Source organism: Episyrphus balteatus, chromosome 3 (assembly GCF_945859705.1).
Source record: "Episyrphus balteatus chromosome 3, idEpiBalt1.1, whole genome shotgun sequence".
Classification (NCBI taxonomy): Eukaryota; Metazoa; Arthropoda; class Insecta; order Diptera; family Syrphidae; genus Episyrphus; species Episyrphus balteatus.
In genome coordinates, this window is record NC_079136.1 from 26,110,046 (window position 1) to 26,130,288 (window position 20,243).

The window sequence follows — 20,243 nt, forward strand, 5'->3', positions numbered from 1 at the left end:
AGAAATGTAATGAATAATAGATTATTTGCGTTTCTTTGTCTATTTTAGGTGGTTTCACTTATGTTAGTTATTATGACAAAAGGGCTATTCGGCGATCAAAAATATAATTACGAAATATTGAAGAATGTACTATAAATCGAATAAAGCATTGTTTAGGTACGTATAGGGAGTCATCTTAAGTTTATAAAAGGGTCAAAATCATGGAGGTGGTAGAATCCAAATTATTATTAATTATTCAACTTTTCTTTATATCGAAGTATAACGTTGTAATGTAAAGTTATTTTTTAAGATTAAATAAAGCGAATTCCATGTTGTTTTAACAGGAATAAAATCCTTTCAAATTAATCGAAAATAGCCATGAAGCAAAATCATTGGTAAAATATAAAGTGCAGTACAGTAACGAACCCCTGCGGCAATAACCCTTCCAGAGGTTATCACCAAAACGAAAAAGAAATATGCCTTGCAGGATTTTTTCCCTTTTAAAACACCTGTGGGTGGTTATAGCCTTTTCTTATGGCCATATTATTTACTCTGGATTTAGTTTGGATTGAAGTTAATTTTAAATCCAATCACTTAAATCTGAATTTCATAAATCCAAGGATTAAATGTTTTGTTCATATTATTCACTTAAAAAAAATCATGTGATAATTCAATAAATTTTGTATGATTTGCATCTTTATTTTTCCTTCACAAAATACTTGACAAAACAACACTGAGATAATAAATTTTACATCTGGATTTATAAAGTTAAACAGACCTCCAGAGAGCAGTTTAAATTTGTTTGCATTTAATGATTTAAATTTACAAAATTGGATTTAAGATTGGATTTAAATAGTAAATATTATAGATTTGGATTTATTTTTGACATTTAAATTTCTGTACACCCAGATGTATTTTTTAAACTTGTGAATAATATGGCCGTAATTTTGTTAAAGATTTAACTGACTCAGACACATACAAAAATTGCGATTTTATTGCCTTAAGGCCCTTACAGCTAGAAGCCATGGGCGGCGAGCCAATACTGTATAACTTCATTGTATCCTTATTTAAGTCTGAATGTTTAAAAAATAATTGAGTAATGGTTTAATGTTTCATAAATTAATTTATCAACAAGTCCAGCCACGTAAAAACAGAAAATAAAGAGTTTTTTTTTAGAAAAAAGTAGTTTTGGTTTTTTGTTAATTTCTCGAAAATGACAAGATAGTTTTGAATCCATTTGAGCATTCAATTTTAAAAACTAAATTAGTACTTAATACATAAAATTTTGAAAAAAATTAGTTTGAATTTATTTTTTCCAATTTTTTTATTTCAAAATTTTGATTTTAAAAATTAATTTTTCAAAATTTTGCCATAAAATGACTTTGTTTGATATGTCTGTAAAAGACTAGGGTTTTGGCTTTACAAAAAAGTAAAGCACGTTATTGTAGGTGTAACCGTTGATTTTTAATAATTTGTTTTCCAAATTAAGTCATTAACTGAAGGTTTTGAATGAACAACAACAACTTGTGTGTGTTACCACCAAGTTCATAGGCTGGAGTTATAGCTATTTCACGGGGACCAACCCGATCATCAGACTCCTTTCAGTGGTGCTAAGTCGCTTATGTTCAATTAATTTTGAAAATTGCCCGAGCGAGGCTTGAACTCACGACCTAGTGGTTGGGAGGCCGACGCACTACGCATCGCACCACCGCTGCCACTTGAGAATTCATAACCCCGAACAGGTTTTCCAATTATCAAGTTTACTTGAACTGACTAGCATTTTTATTAACTCACACAAGTCTGCTATTAGTCCAAGATCCCAGGGCCGCCAGACATTACTTATTTTCTCAAGAAAAAAATGTATGGAATTACGTAGTGCTAGGACACACTATTAGTGAATGGATACTGGCTATCTTGTGCCGACGGCCATTTTACCACTAACAGGTGCTAAAGGTACGAAAAATACGTAGTTAGATTTCTTATTTTCTCAAGGCTGATTTTTATATATGATACTCAGGGAACTAATTCAATAAATGTTTGTAAGCTGCCAGACCATCGGATGGGCCTGACACCTTGCCAGACACGCACAAATGCTCGCTATGTGTATCAGCGCCAGCGCAGCGTGAGCATGTTTGTAAAGGAGTTTTATAACAAAGCTTCGTTAGATTTGTTATTAATAATCTAATGGGTCTTCCGTAGTATTGAAGTAAAATGTTTATTCTTAATAATACCAATAAGTACCACAATATTAAATATATATAATTATAGATAGTTAGATTTCTTAAATATATATAATTTAATATTGTGGTAATTATTGGTATTATTAAGAATAAACATTTTACTTCAATACTACGGAAGACCCATTAGATTATTAATAACAAATCTAACGAAGCTTTGTTATAAAACTCCTTTACAAACATGCTCACGCTGCGCTGGCGCTGATACACATAGCGAGCATTTGTGCGTGTCTGGCAAGGTGTCAGGCCCATCCGATGGTCTGGCAGCTTACAAACATTTATTGAATTAGTTCCCTGAGTATCATATATAAAAATGAAGCTTGAGAAAATAAGTAAAATTAAACTATTTTTTTCAAAGCTTTAAGGTGTCTGGCAAAAAAAAATGGCTGTCGGAATGGGTCTGGCAGTGTTAGTTATACGATTTTGTTCTTGTCTGAGTGCAACCTACACGCCTAGGTTGTTGTTATATCTAATGCAAATTACCCTGTACTAGAACATTTTTCCTATATATAAAAATTGCAACCTTTTTGAAGTTTTTTTTCCTACAGATCAAAAACGGACTGTCAAATCGAAAAACCGTTAATGTAATAATTGAAGGTAATAAAAAGATCTACAACTTTTACTTCAAGTTAATTTTCAAAAAAGCTCAAATAAATGAGATATGACGAAAATATGGTTTCAAAAAAAAACCACCCTAACTCTTAAACCGAAGGTATAATCGAAAAAAGTAATTTAACATATACTGTAGTAAATTAAATTATCTTCAAGTTTGCAATACATTTTTTTTCTGTAGATTCAAAAATACATGAGTTATGTGAAAAATTGAAATTAAAAAAAAAAAAAAAAACAAAATGGCGGCCAAATGACTCTAGATGCGATTGTTCAAAATGTGGTTTTCGACTCGTGTCTTGATACTCTTTCGAGTCCTAAAGTCAAAATGTGTTATAAATTTTTTCCCAGACCTCCATATAACAAAATCTAACTTTCCCGTATACTAAAATGCGTGTCTGGCAAGGTGTTAGGCCCATCCGACGGGTCTGGCTGCTTACAAAAATTAATGTATTAGTTCCCTGAGTATCATATATAAAAATCAGCCTTGAGAAAATAAGAAATCTAACTACGTATTTTTCGTACCTTTAGCACCTGTTAGTGGTAAAATGGCCGTCGGCACAAGATAGCCAGTATCCATTCACTAATAGTATGTCCTAGCACTACGTAATTCCATACATTTTTTTCTTGAGAAAATAAGTAATGTCTGGCGGCCCTGGGATCTTGCTCTATATTGTTCATTCGGTTTCTTTCTCTTTTTTCTCCAACTCTTATCGTATGACAACAATTCGTTGTTCGTATACAAGGAGGGAGATGAGCGGAAAGAGGTTGACACTAGTCAAATTTTAATTCATTATTAGAAATGGTTTGTGTATAGCTTTGTAATACTGGCAGGGCAGCTGCTTGTGTAATCAATTTTGATTGAAGGTTTTGAATGAACAACAACAACTTGTGTGTGTTACCACCAAGTTCATAGGCTGGAGTTATAGCTATTTCACGGGGACCAACCCGATCATCAGACTCCTTTCAGTGGTGCTAAGTCGCTTATGTTCAATTAATTTTGAAAATTGCCCGAGCGAGGCTTGAACTCACGACCTAGCGGTTGGGAGGCCGACGCACTACGCATCGCACCACCGCTGCCACCGCTGCCACTTGAGAATTCATAACCCCGAACAGGTTTTCCAATTATCAAGTCATTAACATTCGTTAACGAACGTATGCCGTAATTCGACCCCAGAATTATGAGCAAAATTAAAAACAAATAATTATACTTAAAGTCTTTTTGGACCTTTTTGAAAGCGGCTATTTTTGGCTCCAAGATTTCTCAAAATCGGCTCCTTGCCTCTAAAATATTCTGGCAACACTGCATCGAGCAGGTGCAAAAATCAAAATCAAACAAAAGTTTTTCTCATTTTAGCATTTAGCAGGGGTCGAATCATGGCAAACGGTAACGTAGAGATGGGAAAAACCGGCCGGTTTAAACAGGTTTCGGTTTTTTTCTTCGGTCAACCGGTTTTTTTTTTCGATTTTTTGTCCTCGCAGTTTAAAACGGTTTTTACAAAAAACTCTTATAACAAAATCAATTTAAAAAAAGCTTTGCTCAGGGATTTTCTTCGAAACGTTTTTTTTTTTTTTGGTTGACAAATAAGGTTTAATTTTTTTTACGTCAAATCAAGCAAAAAAAAAAACAAAAATTGGTTTATTGGCCCGGTTTAAAACCGGCTGGTTTAACCGAAATAAAAAAACCGGAAAACCGAAAACTGGGTTTCGTACTAACAACCGCCATCCCTATACGATTACGATCATACGTTAATGTTTTGACTATTTCTGTCTCTATTTAATTAGTAGATAAAGATATGGACACATAAGCTCTGTTTTTTTGGGAAGTGGCAAAGTACTACTAGTAGTTTAATTTTTACTATCGATTTTCAATGGAACGCACTTTCAACAAATTCAATACAAATCGTATCTACTCGGGAAGAAGAGCATAAATAGATGATAGTAGTAGATTAACCAAAACATCTACTTAGTAAACTACCACTTTCAATGTAACAGGGGGCTTATAAAAAAAGGTAAAATTCGTCTTTATTTCCAATATATATCCTGGTAAATATAAAGCCTGGTACGCTGCTCGCGCTAAATTTTAGCTCCCATACAAATTATCGAAAATTTTTAGCCGAGTTAAATGGATCCCATACAAACTATCGATAACTTGTATGGGAGTTTTATCTCCGCTAAAATTTAGCGCGAGCAGCGTACCAGGCTTAAAACGGAAATAAAGTCAATTCTCTCTAATAGCGTTTTCGTTTGGTCGTCCGGGACTGTCCGGAATTCTCCCGAACGATTCTGAAACTGATCGTTTGGCACTCAATGACAGTTCTAATTCTGAAAAGAAGAGAAAATCGATTCCGAATTTTGTGGCAGAATCAAAACCAGAATCACGCACACATGTTAACACTTAAGACGTCAAAGTAATGAAATGTCATTCTTTGTTATTCATTTCTCAATTTCAAGATTTTTAACTATGCACAAACTTTAAACTATATTAAAATAATGTGAAGAAAGAAAACAAAAATAGATAACTTAATGATAATAAAAAAAAAATAAACAAAACAAAACTTTCGTCAGACGTTCGCATTTGATGTTTCACAAATACAAAGAAACCCAAACTTCAGAATAAAAAAAAAGTATCTAACTCTGATCGTTTGGCATTCCGGATCGGACAGTCCCGGACGCTTCTAAGAATTCCCAAACGAAAACGCTATAACTTATACTCACGGCACCCATGGTATAAAAAGAGAAGGTATGATCATTAGAAAAAACTCAGTATCGAGAACTGTCAAAACTTATGGCTACTTAAGGTTTTGACAGCCCAGCCTATTGAAATTGTTGTTGTAAACAAATTTGTCTTGGAAGTTGTTGTTGCTTTTGACTTTGCCAAATGCCAAACGTCAAAACCTTACTACCCCATTTTGTAAGATGGCGGCTCTAATGATCATACCTTGTCTTTTTATACCATGCACGGCACCGGGCTTTACTAATAGCCATAATAGCTTTTTATCAAAATAAATCACTTTGGATATAGATTTCAAAGTAAGTCCACCATAATGTTCCACAAATAATATCCACAAAATGTAAACTCATCCTAAGTACTCCAATTGAATTCCACATTTATGACATTTCAATTTATGTTCAACCGTCAAACAAACGTCACTCCTCAGCACGTGTGTCATTTCAGTTGTTTTTTTTTTTTTCTCTAGCTTTGCCGAATAAACGTAGTTCATTTTATTTATATTTTAATTAAAAGTTTAAATTTTATTACAAAAAATGGCTGATTTCTCAATGTATTCTGAATCAGAAGATGATTACAATGCATCAGATACCGAAGTAAAAAAAAATCACCTCAATTTCTATTTCTTTTCTTTACAAAATGTTTGGTTTTTGTTTTCAGATTCAAGAAGCATTTGCCCGAGGTGACCTAAAACCTGGACTAAACATTGAATTTAATCCACAAAGTGAAAAGAAAAATGATATTGTAAGTACATTAATCAATAATTAATAAATCAAATTCCCTTATGATTTTATTGTTTAGCTAAAAATGGCTGCAAAGCTCGACGAAATGAAACAAGACTTGCCTTGGTTGGAACGCATGGACCTTGTCAATGATTTAGCTCCACTTGCTCCAGAACTTGCCATTCAACTTGAAAAACACGAACAGAAACGTGCGAGCGTATTCAAAGGCAATGCCAAAATACCTTACCTTCGACCTGAAGAAGATCCCGTCTTAAATGATTTCAAACGAGAAATGCTCTTCCATCGACAAGCTCAGTCAGCCGTAATCGAAGGAATCAAAAAGCTCCATGAACTCGGAATAGTTACTCGCAGACCAGACGATTATTTTGCCGAAATGGCAAAAACCGACGAACACATGCAAAAGATTCGTTCAAATTTGATGGCCAAACAAGAAGGTCAAGCCAAATCCGAACGCATTCGACAAATTCGTGAACAAAGAAAAATGGGTAAATTGTTGTCGAAACAGACCAAAGTGCAACGTGAAATGGAAAAGAAAGATATGCTTGATCAGTTGAAGAAATTCCGCAAGGGTAAACTAAAGAATTTGGATTTCTTGGAAGATGCCAAGGCATTGGAAGCAAAGAAGAAGAAGTCGGCTGATGGAAGAAAGTCACGTAATAAGAAGTTTGGTTTTGGTGGTAGGAAGAAGGGGCTGAAGAAGAATACCAAATCGTCGGCTGCCGGTTTAGAGAATACCAAGTTTAAGTCGAAGAAGGGAGTCAAGGCGGCACCTGGAGCTAGAACTAGACTGGGCAAGTCTAGACGGATGAAAGCTCGTTCCAAGAAGTAGATAGATATTTAAGATGATGTTTTAGGCTAAACTATAGAAATATGTAATCCTCTTCTTTTTTTTTATTGACAATAAAATCTAATGGATTTTTATTCTTTATAAATGAAAAGTTTATAGAATTCCTAAGTGGTTGGGCTTGGGAGCATCAAAAGAAAAGACAAATGTCAGTCGCTTAATTCATTGAAGCTGGTGTTTTAACGGAGTTCTGCGAGTATCTCGTTTGAACATGGCAATGCCAACTTCGCTATGGGTACTTAAATTTTGAAAGAAGGGCCCCAGGTTTCTATCGGATCTTGGTATTTCACATGCCAGACAACATGTTATTTGATCAGTCAGTGAATTTGTTTAGAACAAACTTGGAAAATGAATCAGATTTAGGCCGGTATTAATCAAGCGCTCATAAGAATGTTTAACACTATGAATGAGTGATCTCGACCAATTTTAAGCTATTGTTATGAGCGCTCTTATGTTTCTTGAAAAATAACGAAATGTGGAAATTAATGCGAAACATCTATGAAAGAAAGCAAAAATTGAAGTTATAGTTTTTACTACAACCCAAATGAAATGATTTTGCAAATTGGGTCAGTTCTATATGATTTGACAACTAAGCAAAGTACATATCGTCGCTGTAGAACTAATACCTCGTAACCCCGAAAAAGACGATTTTAGACTAATGATGCAATTATATTCTTGAAAAAAATCGGGATGTAATAGAAAAGACCCTGTTTGCCATCGATATTTTCGGAGCTTCGCTTAGTCAAAACCAGATCATTTGTATTGAGCCTCATACATTTCATACTTAATTTTTTGCCTCCACTGAAAAATAGACTTTTCGGGGTTACGAGGTATTAGAACTACAGCGACGATATAACTTATTGAAACCAATCTGATTTTTTTTTTGTATGGATGTTTTTATAGTTTCAAATTTCGCAAGGCATTAATCCCAACTCATTTTGTATGAAAAAAAAGGTGGATTAGTTCCTGTTAAGTTTTTGTTCTTGGACTTTGTTAAATTTTTGTTGGCTGGACTTCGAAGTTCCAAGAAAATACAGCTTCTGTTAAACGATCATATTCGTTTTCATGGTTTAAACAGCCCCCATTGTTTGTTCATTACATCCAAATGAGGCAATAAGTATCTCATTTCAAATTTCTAAAGGAATTTATCTTACTTGCCATATCGCCTGGGGTGGAATCGGCTAAAATGATATTTGACTATCATATTTTTTACTATCAAATTTGAAAGTCAACTATTTTTTATCTGTGTAAGGTGATCGTCTTTAGATCATTTTTAATTTCACTAGAGTCCAAAGGACAGAATTTTTTATTAAGACCGGGTTAAACTTGGACACAAAAAAACTCTGTCAGGGCTAAGCAATTTACATGTTAAATGCAACAACACCTTAGCCTCCTGGGCTTAGCTTAGCCGAGAGGTTAAAGAGTTGCTGTATTTTACATGTAAATTTCGATGCAAATCGTATAGGAAATTTTTAATAAGAAATTTGAATTGACCTAATTTTTTGAAATTATCTCATTTTTAGCCGTTTTCACTACAGCCCAAATGAGATAATTTTGCAAATTATAGCCTGTTTTCACTACATCAGAAATGAGATAATTTCGCATATTTAGGTCAGTTCAAATTTTAAATTAAATTTTTTTTCTATACGATTTGACATTCGAAATAAGATAATTAGCGAAATTATCCCATTTGGGCTCTAGAAAAAAAAAAAAGAGTGTGTGTACACATGTACACGCGACTGAAGTTATACTTCTCATTCAGTATATGTAAATGAAATTCATTTGATATTTTTAATTTCTATTAAATTAATTAATCCACACATCGTTTTTTTACATTTTTATCAAGTGAACAATAAATTAATTCTTTCATCCTCCTTGCGTCCATGTAGTTTTCAATTTATTCTGTGAAATTTACACATGTTGTGCGGTTCAGAACGTACGGTATACGCTTAACGAAACTAAATGAATTGAGCATAAAATGTGCCATATGGTTATTTTATGAGAATTGTGTGTGCTTCAGCACTAGTAGTAGCAATATGGAACTTGCAGAGTTGCTACAAAGCTCAAAAGTGAGCTGAGCTCAGCTCACAGCTCAGCTCAAATTTTGAGCTAGCTGACTTTTTGAGCTATGTACCATAGCTCAGCTCATTTGAGCTGAGCTGAAAGTCAGCTGAGCTGATGGTTGAGCTGAGCTGTTGGGTGAGCTAAAGTAAAGTGAGCTGAGCTGAGCTGTGATGTGTGAGAGGATACATTATTTGGAAAGTATAATGAAATATGAAGATATTTTAAACTTTTATAAAACACCATAGCTCAAGATGTTTGGTTCTAGTTATTAATGGAATTATTTTAACACATGGATATTTTTATAAATAAAACAGATAATTTTTCGTGATCTTTCTCTTGGTTTTTTTAACCCTAGAAAGATAATCATAATATACGTCTCAGAGACGTATGATTCTAAAAAAGATTTTTGGTCTTATGTTAACACTTTTTGTCATATTTATTTAACTCATTACTTAGATTATTTTAAAGAAGTGATATAATAAATCAAATCAATTTAACAAAAACCCAGAAATTTGAATTGAATTAGATAAAACAGTTCTTTACACGCCATACGTCTTACAGACGTAGATTATCTTTCTAGGGTTAATAGTAAATATATTTCTATTTTTTTAGTAAAATATTTCTTTTTTAATCATAAAAAAAATCAGGTACAATCCGGTTTTACGACTTTTTTCAAAATTCCGAGAAAATCGCGTTTGAAAGTTGGGGTAAATTTTTTTTTCGAAAAATCCCCGAATCTTTGAACGCTCCTGGAAGCTAAACCGCTTGAGAGCAATTTTTGGGAGTGGTGCCAAATGATAGCTTGTGTCATGGGCCTACGCTTTGCACATTATCAGATTTTTAAAAAATCGCCTTCCATGTTAAACCGCCACATCATGCCTTTTTTTTCAGAATCGGGCTTAACTTTTTTTTTACCTTTAAGTTCTCCTGGTTTGAGAACGCGTGTACCTACAGGGATGGAAGTTGTACCCAAATGTAGGTTAGAGTCCCCGCTACCTTTTGGCATCAAAAAAATTTTTTTCATTTTTTTCAAAATTCCGAGATATAGGCGTTGCAAGGCTTTGATCTAGAGACAGGGGAGTGGTGCCATATGAAAGCTTATATTCTCAGCTACCCGAAAGTGGTATAATCCGGTTTTTCGATTTTTTTCAAAATTCCGAGAAAATCGTGTTTGAAAGTTGGGGTAAATTTTTTTTTTCGAAAAATCCCAGAATCTTTGAACGCTCCTGGAAGCTAAGCCGCTTGAGAGCAATTTTTGGGAGTGATGCCAAATGATAGCTTGTGTCATGGGCCTACGCTTTGCACATTGTCAGATTTTTAAAAAATCGCTTTGCATGTTAAACCGCCACATCATGCCTATTTTTTCAGAATCGGGCTTAACTTTTTTTTTACCTTTAAGTTCTCCTGGTTTGAGAACGCGTGTACCTACAGGGATGGAAGTTGTACCCAAATGTAGGTTAGAGTCCCCGCTACCTTTTGGCATCAAAAAAATTTTTTTCATTTTCTTCAAAATTCCGAGATATAGGCGTTGAAAGTTGGGGCGCTCACTTTCAGCTCAGCTCAAATGAGCTAAGCTATGGTACCTAGCTCAAATTTGAGCTGAGCTGTGAGCTGAGCTGAAATGTTAGCTTTTTGCAACCCTGGCAACTTGCCACATGTAACTTGCCACATGCAACTTGCCACACGCAATTTGCCACATGCAACTTGCCACATGCAACTTGCCACATGAAACATGTAACTTGCTACGTGTTGTGTGTTTTATGTTTGCCGTACTGTGGCGTACTGCATTTTTAAATACTAAAGTACTGCGTACTCTAAAGGTGAATCGACAGCCCTGCTACCCAGGGTGATCGCGTCATAATCCCTTTGACATTCTTGTCAAAAAGTAAATTTTCATACCCACCCTCCCATAAGAAGTATAACTTCAAAAAGGCTATTAATTTGCAAGACATGAATCATAAAACAAACTAATTTTGGACTGAAAGTAAATTTATGTATGTGGGTTTATTTTTCTACTCTAGTGTAGAGGATTGTAGCCATCTATTGAGCAGTAGCAGAACTACTTGACATTTCACTTGGCGCCCCACTGTTTTTTTTTTCAAATTCAATTTTGACAGTTTTACTTTTTGTTCTTGGTTTATTTTTATTTATTATTTTAGCTTCAAGAACAAGAAGATTCTTATTTTTAATAAAACTTTAAGTTTTTAGTTTTATTTAATTGTTTTATTATTATGTCCTCCAATTTGGCAAATCTTTACGCATTTATGCGTCGTAGTTTTGGTGATTGTGGATTAATGTATAGCATTCCACCATCATATTTGCAAAAACTTACTGGCGAGACGAAGAAAGTTATATTTGTTTATGAAGAGGTAAAGTTAATTAAATAATTTATATTTCATTTGTTTTGTTTGATTTATAAGCCTATAGGTTATCTTCATCTTTTCAATTAATTCGTAAAGTTTCCAATGTAGGTACACATACAGATCAAGATAAATCGTCCGCGGAAATCAAAATTGTTCTAAGCCTTAAGAAATCCTATGGAGTTAAACAATTTGCTTTTCGCCGACGAAATTTGTATGTAGTTCAAATGTATCTTTTAGCCACCTGTATACCAGAAGTATATGACGATTTACAAAGCCTATATTTCTTTGATGCCGGGTACAAAGGGGTTAAGTTAAAACAAATCGATTTACGGATTTTTATTGGATTTTAGTCAATTTTTTTTTTCTCTTTCGTTTTGTCCTATCGCCAAAGCTCTAGCGAATCTCCTTATTTTAGAAATGATTTGGGACAAAGGGTTTAAGTCAAAAATGTTTTAAATTGTATCTAAGGGCAAGTTGTACAAACATTTGATCCGCGGATCAGCAACTTTTATCTTCTGAAATCGGTGGTAAGGCTCCGGTTTAGCACCCGTGCAAGGTCCACATATGTAAAAATAGCCATATCTATGCTTGAACCGAAGTTGACCCGCAGCTAATCCGCCGAAATCGTTGGGTTAAATTCCTGATCCGAGGCTGAACCACGTGTGTACAACTGGCCCTAAGGGCATAAGTTGACTTACTCCTTTGTTTTTGCATTCATTTTTAATTTTTAAATACAAAAAATTGGTCCTGAAGCGTTAAGTCAAAAGGAGAGGAAGAAGAAAAAAAAACGAAAAGCGATTTTTCTACAGTATTATATTAATTCAAAAAGAATTTTCACATTTGGTAATTAATCACATTAATATTTCCAACTTTCTTTTATAAATTATACCTTTGGCCAAGTTTATTTTTGAAGACTAAATGGCTCTAAAGTGTTAAGTCAACACAATTTTTTTTTTAAACGGTCATTTTCTGGTCAACAGCATATGGATATTAAAATAGATCTTATAAATGATGTTTCTGCATTAATACTTTTTAAAAATAATAATATTCAGATTTACAAACAAAAATTGAAACTTCAATTTCATTTTCTAGTACAGGAAAGATAGACTTTTTCGTGGAACGAAATACAGGACGGCTGAATTTTTCAAATCTGAAAGAGGGGTATTAGAAAAGCTTAAGTCCTGGTTTTCGGGACTCCAATCCCCTGGCGAAATCCGCCATTTTGGAAAACGCGAATCGCTCTATATCTCCAAAACTATGGGTCCTATAGAAATGGTTGTCAGACCAAAGTTCTTGGAAATTTAATTATCATTTTCTTTGTGATACATTATTTTTCTGAGCGGGCAATAGTTTTGAGGTTATGTTGTTTTAATTTATTTTTTTTTCGGTTTTTTAAGATTATACAATTTGGGTTAAGTAACTTATTCAATCAAGCCAATAGCTTGGGAGATAAAGACCAATTCGCGTTTTTCAAAATGGCGGATTTCTCCAGGGGGTGGCGTCCCGAAAACCAGGACTTAAGCTTTTCTAATACCCCTCTTTCAGATTTGAAAAATCAGCCGTTCTATATTTCGTTCCACAAAATGCCTGTTTTTTTACTAACTTTCCTGTACTATTCCTCAAAACTACATTTTCTGACTTAACACCTTTGTACCCGGCGCCAAAGATTTAAGTTGTGAAGGTCATCGGTGCATTTAATTCATTCGAATTATGCAGACACTTTGTAATGTTTATGAATAGACGTCGGACGTGCAATAAAATTCTTTAATTCTATTTTGAAAAGAATGCGGAACAAAAATTGTACTCTGCACTCATCACATCACAATAAATAAACCAGGAAGCACATACTCCCTTTAAGTACCTACTAGGCTAGTTAGCAATGGTTTATTGGCCCCAAATCATCCCGGGTGGAATGAATTTCTACAAATCTCGCCAGCACACGTCTGACATTTTTGTTATTTGACTGAGCAATATGGTAAATTGAGGACAGTTATTGAGCTTTGAAACTCAGAATAATAAAAAGAATAATATGTACTCCCTTAATCGACTATGTTATGTTGCACATTTCTTGTTTCATTTAAATTTCAAAGTTCAAGTAATGAGAGGTTATTTTTCATAAAAAAAAATGATTTTGAGGTATTTTTTAAACGTCTCATGTCATTAACCCAATATCAAAATAATTCAACCCTCTGATGTTCCAATGTCGTTTTTAAGTCTAGACAACTAGCCATTTAAGTCTTGTAATTTGGGTTGGAAAACGTATTTAAGTCCAACCAACTAGCATTTAAGTCTAGCCAACTAGCCATTCGCAGGTCATAACAGAGGTGATAATGTAAAAAAAATTTTTGACCCCTGTTCTATAACTTAATCACTGGCTATATAAAATCAATTTTATACCATTTAAATGGAAGAGGTTTCGTTAAAAATCATCATTTATTAATTAGTAATTTCTGAATTTGAAAGAAATACTGAATAAACTGGATATTCTCCCAACTAAAAAAATGTTTAAAGTGATAAAGTTACAAAACAGGAGTACATGAACTAGAGGTTAAGTAACAAAATTGCATTAAAAGAATACATTCTTGGGGTTTTAATTCAGTAACAACAAACTCTTTATATTCTTTCATCTGGTAACAAAACATAATTTTGGAGCAACTCCTTACTATAGAAAAAACATTTTTTTTTACGAAATATGGATTTTTCTCAAAAACGTCTCCAAAACTTTAAACTTTTGTGTGTTATGTCGCAAACAAAGTGAATTTCTTTTAAATTAAAAAACGCTTTTAACAGTATCTATAACCGTTTTTTTTTTTTATTTCTTAAACAATTTCAACAAATTTATATATTTAAATTAAAAAAATTCATTTTTTTGGGAAAAATCTATTTCTTTGAAACGGGTTGATGAATTTTTATGAAACCTTGTTTTAAGTGACTATTTATTATTTTTTGTTTTAATTAATATTTAAAATGTTTTTGTTAAAAACAACAAATGGTTCTAACAATTTTGTACTTTTTTTTATAAAAGTCTTTATTGTATAAGAAAACAACAACCATCGTTGATATTTGATTTACATGTTAAAACACATATCGTGCTTATCTCATAAGAAAACCTCGTAACTCCACTTTTTTTCAAAAATGACTTTTGAATGCCATTCTTTAGAAAATATGTCAGTGGAGCAACCCAGAAAATTTGGGGTCATACCGAAAACTCTATATAGACTTAAATTCAAATTTTGCACAGCGCGTTTCTTCCCAACTACTCTGTTGTTTGTTTACTCTTTCGTCTCTCCTGTAAAATTTTGATTTTGGGAGTTACGAGGTTTTCTCATGAGACCGACGATAAATTTTGAAGATGTTTTTCTGAAAACTACAACTTTGTAGATTCGTGGTTTTGGCTTTGTGACCACGTGCGTCGTCTTCTATAACAATGTTCTAAAACAATATTATATATTTTCGAAACATTAAACTAATTCAACCCAGCCAGAAATTTGAATATTCGGGTGCAAAACTACTTACAGTTAAGTGTCTGTATGTAAAAAACCAAAATTTTTACAAAATAAACATTTTCCTTCAATTGAAATGAAATTTTTACTTCTCAGGACAAAAACAAAATGAAGTACATATCCAATTTTGTTTCTCCCTCAAAATTAAACATCAAACAACAAGAAAACGATCTTAATCTTACCGGATCACCTCTAAAAGATGATTGTGTAGTTGATGCCATTGACATGTCCATTGATCTCAAGTACTCTGCTGATACACCTTGGTCTGCTGAAGAAGAATGCTACAAAGGTGTTCGACTCGATTTTGCTCGATCGATTCTAACTGATTTCAACTTTCAAAAAGAATCAATTAACTCTAGAGGATCAGTATGGATCCTTTGTTCTGGTGCCGATGATGACAAAACAGTATTGCTTGAAATGGAATTCGAACCTAAATCAAATATACGTGGAATGGTTGTGTTTAAAGGTGTCATTCCCACTGCAAATGTTACATCCCAAGATATATTTCAACATTATACACAGTTGACAAACAACAATTCAAAGATCAACACTCAAATTGAAAATTTATTTAACATTAAATCAAATATAAATTTGAAAGTCTCATGGTCCACTGCCTCGTTGACACCTTCATTAAATAATCTGAAAAATAGCGATGTGGTTCTTTATCAGACATTTTCTGTCACTGAATGTTCTTCGTTAACTGAGGATTTCTTAAATCAATTGAGGATATTAGCCTACATCAAGGAAGACATTGTAGCTTTTAAAGAAAGCAAAAAGGATAACAGTGATCCTGTTTATCGCTGTGGAAGGTTTGCTTTGATTGACTTGGAGTTATAAGATCTTAATAAAATATTTATCATTCCCCATTTTAGAGGCATCGAAATGGATTTGTTGAAAGAAAAAGTTTTCAGCATCATGACAGAACTCTCTGGACTCTTCGACATGGATAGTACTTGTTTTGAAATAGAAGCAGTTGTCCAACGTGCCAAAGAACGCACCCTCACCGATCTCACTGACAAACTGTGGGAAGTTTTAAAATGTATAAATTAAAACACTAAACATAAAAGAATTTTAATATAAATAAAAACTCTTTTAAGGTTGTTCGTCATATAGAGAGCTTAAGCAGGCGCTTAACTATGTTTTTCAATGTGCAGCCAAATGCAATATCGTGGTAAGTACTTGACATGCAAATATTTCCAGTTCGTTAAAAGTACACACTTTCATGGTTAAATGCTACAAATGTCAAAATAATAATCTAATAAAAGGACACCCATACCTATCGATTCATTGATTTCTTACTTGTTTTAACCCAGCGCTAGCACCTCTAGGTTATGTTAGATTCTATGGTTGTTAGCTTTGAGCATATTGCTGCAATTGGAAGGTGTATTGCAATAAATAAATTTTTATTTTTAGAACTTGCCAACAAATAACAATAGATTAGCGGAAATAATTAATGAGGTTTCACAACAACGATTGGCCATACCGTGTCTGACTGGTTCGGAACCGTTGGAACTACTTCTGGAAATCGGATTAGAAAAATTGTTTAAGGACTATGAATTCATATTTACCGAATGCAAAATGTGTAGTTCGAATGATTTAAAAGCTACTTACTCGTGAGTTAGGAATTTATTTGATTTAAAAATGCCCTAAATAATATTTTTTTTTAATTTAAGACCCAAAGCAGAAGATGCTGATTCTGGGGAGATACCAATGAATATTAGGAAATCTATCCGAAGTGCTATACGACCAGATGCAACGCCATCCTCTCATCGCAAGACATTTTTGCACAGCAATTCGAATGGCTCGAAAAAGAATCGAGAATCGGATGTTGTCGGATTTCAAAATAGCGTTTTTAATCAAGTAGATGTCGAGCTAAAATTGGCTCGTTTATTGCAAATTCATTTAGCTTTAGAACATTTGCTGCTGATTCAGATAAATTTGAATTTAGAAAATGGTAAGTTTCAAAAGTTTTAAATTTGATAAATGTGTGAAATATGTTTTTTTCTTAATTTTTCAGTTCATGTTTATGTTTGTGAGCAATTGCTAAAGAAGAAGCCACGAATTTATAAGACCATTGATGATTCATTGGTTGATAAAATTGAAATTCCTTTAGCGTCAGAAAGTGTTAGTCAGCATTTAGAAGGGTAAGTGAAAATGATTAACAGTCAAAATTATTATTTTATGTGTGTGATTCCGAACTTTTTCCCGGCACCCAAGAGAATGAGCGAATTTTCTTAAAGTATGATACACACTTTTTTTGTTCTTATTTTGAATGTATTCGTTATGTGTTTGAATAACTCGTTTTAGGGCCAAAATTTAAATAGTCAGATAAACCTCAGTTAGAGCTTATTCCTAGGAATAAAAGTTTTTTTATATTGACATTTATTCTTCTGATAGTCTAACTGACGATTGAAAAATAAGGGCTTATTTACTTAAAATCTTTTTTGAAAAATCAATTTTTTTAAAACAGATCAATGAATTTTTTTAAACTTTATTTATATAATTGATAAATATTTTGTTTTATTTCGAATATCATTTTTTTAATTTTTTGAAAGTTTGTATACCTACATAAAAACAATTTTTCTCAAAAACGATTAAAACGATTTTCAAATTTTCTAAAAATACTTTTATGGCATATCTCGTTTGGAGATCAAAATAATTAAAAAAAAAAATCTTATGTTAATTGTAAAGTTTTTAATACGTTTATTATAAAATTAAAAGTATTCTGTTATGAACTTTTAAAGAGATTTAATACATATTTCAAGCAACTTTTACCATAAGGACAAGTACGTGCTAGGGTGCGACTCAGTCAAGCATTTTATTTTTCATATAAACATACCAAGAAAAGCAAACAATTTTATATTTTATTTAATATTTTAAAACTCAATATATAAATTCTTATACAATTTATTAATATTAATAAAAAGTTGGCCAATTCCGTAATGTATAGAGATGTTGAGGGCAACATTTGAATTCTTATCAATTGTCGTTTGATAGTTAATAACCGTACTTACCAATTGTATATAAAAAAATCATTGAGATCGGTCGAGCCGTTCCGGTTAAAAAAAAAACTTAAAAAATTACCTTTATTTGTATCCAAATATGGATGTTTTTATAAAAAATGTTGGTAAAGTTTTAATATTGATTTCCATTTGAAATAGAGATTTTTGTAGCAAGTCCATTGATCTCTTGTGGCAAATAGATATTGCCAGGAAATTTATTTTTATTCGTAACATTGTGTGTGTAATCCTTCCGTAATATAATGTTCACATAAATGTCAAATACTTCTGTGTGCGTGAAGGTGTGTGAGAAAATTGTAAATATTGCTAAAAATGAATACCTAAAAAATTTGATCTGGGATAAAAAAATGATCTAGCTATTTTTGTTTTTTTTTTTTTCCAATTTACAGCAAAGATCCAAGTTGTCGTAAAATAACTCTCCAATCAAAAAATGCTTTCCGAGAGGTTCAAAGTACATTTTTTTATTCTATGGAAAACGTGTTTCCAGCAAATGCAGCGGAATGTTATCAAACCGATGGTAATTTTTATTATTTTACAAATTGAATTAATAGTTCTTGTAACTCACTTTTATGTTCTCTTTTTCAGATAAAGAAATGATAAAAGAAAATGTGTACTTCTGTTGGAATTATACAAAAATAAAATCTCGAAGGTGTTAGTTTTAATTTATTATGTATTTATTGTTAAATAATTTAAATCCAATAATAATAATTATTATCAATAGAGAATTTTGCCTTCGGTCTTCCTCATTTATTAAATTTCCTGTTTATGAATCTATTGCATATGTATTATGTAAAAATCATGTTCTCCATAAGTATGCAAAAAAAAAAAAAAAACACTAATAAATATAATTGTAAGCTTTAATTCTCCACTTCTGTTTTTTCATTTCTATTTTTCCATAAAAAAAAAAAATAAAACTGTAAAAGGTTCAAAAATACACATACCTACATAAGTTGAAAGTATAAAAAAACACGACAAGAATCTGTGTTTGGAGATTAATGTTCTCTTTTAGTAGAAAACCTACCCTAAGTAATAATGGTTTTTGCTGCTTTTTGGTTGAAATCGAGTTTGCTTCGAAGCCAAATAAATGTTCACCCCAGTTCTCATTTGAAGAGTATAACGTGATAATATTTTTTGTTTCCCCTAAGTGTAACCAAATACTTGTAGATTCAATTAGAATATTTTATTTTTATTTTTGTATTTTTACCACATATTTATTTTTGGAACTTATAATCTTAACAAATTAAGTGAGCAGACATTATTTTTTGGTTAAAATTGTCTAATAATTCAATAGCAACAGTAGCTAATTACTAAGATATGGACTTAGACACGTTCAGAACCTTCTTTGGGTACGGGAAATACAAATAACTGGTATTTTTGGAACAGTTTGTGGATTGTATCTGAATGAAATATGAGATTATAATTTTTGTAGATCCTCGTTTTAACAATAACAAAGCAGTTACAATGCAAAAGGAAAGCAGTCTTTTATTTAAATAATATGAAAATGGACACAAATTTATGATTAAAATATGTAGTTTTTCATTCTACATTCTTCATTCTATGATTTTGGAGAAAAAAAAGTTAAAAAAAAACCGTTGAATACTATTTTTCAAGACCACGATTTTTTGTTCCAGATTGCAAATTGCGCCTTTATGTTAAGTTAGTGGTTGTCGGCAAAGATCCAACTTACTTAGACGTTAGACCCTTATGGGTCCATTGTGTTACCACAAAAGATAAGCAAGTTTGGAACTCACTAGTCGAAACACTCCGAGCTTCTAATGAATACGGATAGACTTTTTATGTCTTTTCACTAGATCACTAGCGTCATTATTGAAGAATTCTCCTAGATAGAGTTTTATTCTATTGGAGAGAGAAGAGCAGGTGCACAGAAGATGTTGAATAGTATCCTCTACTTCTTCGTCCATGCAACTCCTGCAGAAGTCGTTGGAGAACACGATTGTTTGTTTTGTGTGTTTTCCTATTAAACAGTGTCCTGTTAGAAAACCTATAGTGGAGCAGACGATGCAGTCGATTCAAATTCAACAAAACCTTTGAAAACATCTAGTCTAAACAAGGCCATATTTGTTTTGTTGCCAGGCAAGTACTCAAGGTAGGTTTTCTTCCTATCCTGCCTCTCTCTTCAAATGATTTGC

The 20,243-nt window shown here is 32.6% G+C and overlaps 2 protein-coding genes across 2 annotated transcripts; both read left to right on the forward strand.

Moving 5' to 3' along the window:
* The first annotated feature begins 5,999 nt into the window (after positions 1 to 5,999).
* LOC129914127 (probable rRNA-processing protein EBP2 homolog) lies at positions 6,000 to 7,237 on the forward strand. Its single transcript, XM_055993197.1, has 3 exons — positions 6,000 to 6,152; positions 6,217 to 6,300; positions 6,358 to 7,237. Exons 1-3 carry the CDS (start codon positions 6,093 to 6,095, stop codon positions 7,126 to 7,128), a joined length of 915 nt encoding a protein of 304 aa, XP_055849172.1. The 5' UTR covers positions 6,000 to 6,092; the 3' UTR covers positions 7,129 to 7,237.
* A 4,126-nt stretch (positions 7,238 to 11,363) lies between these two features.
* Positions 11,364 to 18,850, forward strand: LOC129914523 (protein zwilch). Its single transcript, XM_055993822.1, has 9 exons — positions 11,364 to 11,576; positions 15,170 to 15,882; positions 15,946 to 16,112; positions 16,171 to 16,244; positions 16,487 to 16,686; positions 16,747 to 17,027; positions 17,091 to 17,217; positions 18,483 to 18,610; positions 18,679 to 18,850. Exons 1-9 carry the CDS (start codon positions 11,439 to 11,441, stop codon positions 18,747 to 18,749), a joined length of 1,899 nt encoding a protein of 632 aa, XP_055849797.1. The 5' UTR covers positions 11,364 to 11,438; the 3' UTR covers positions 18,750 to 18,850.
* Positions 18,851 to 20,243: the final 1,393 nt, after the last annotated feature.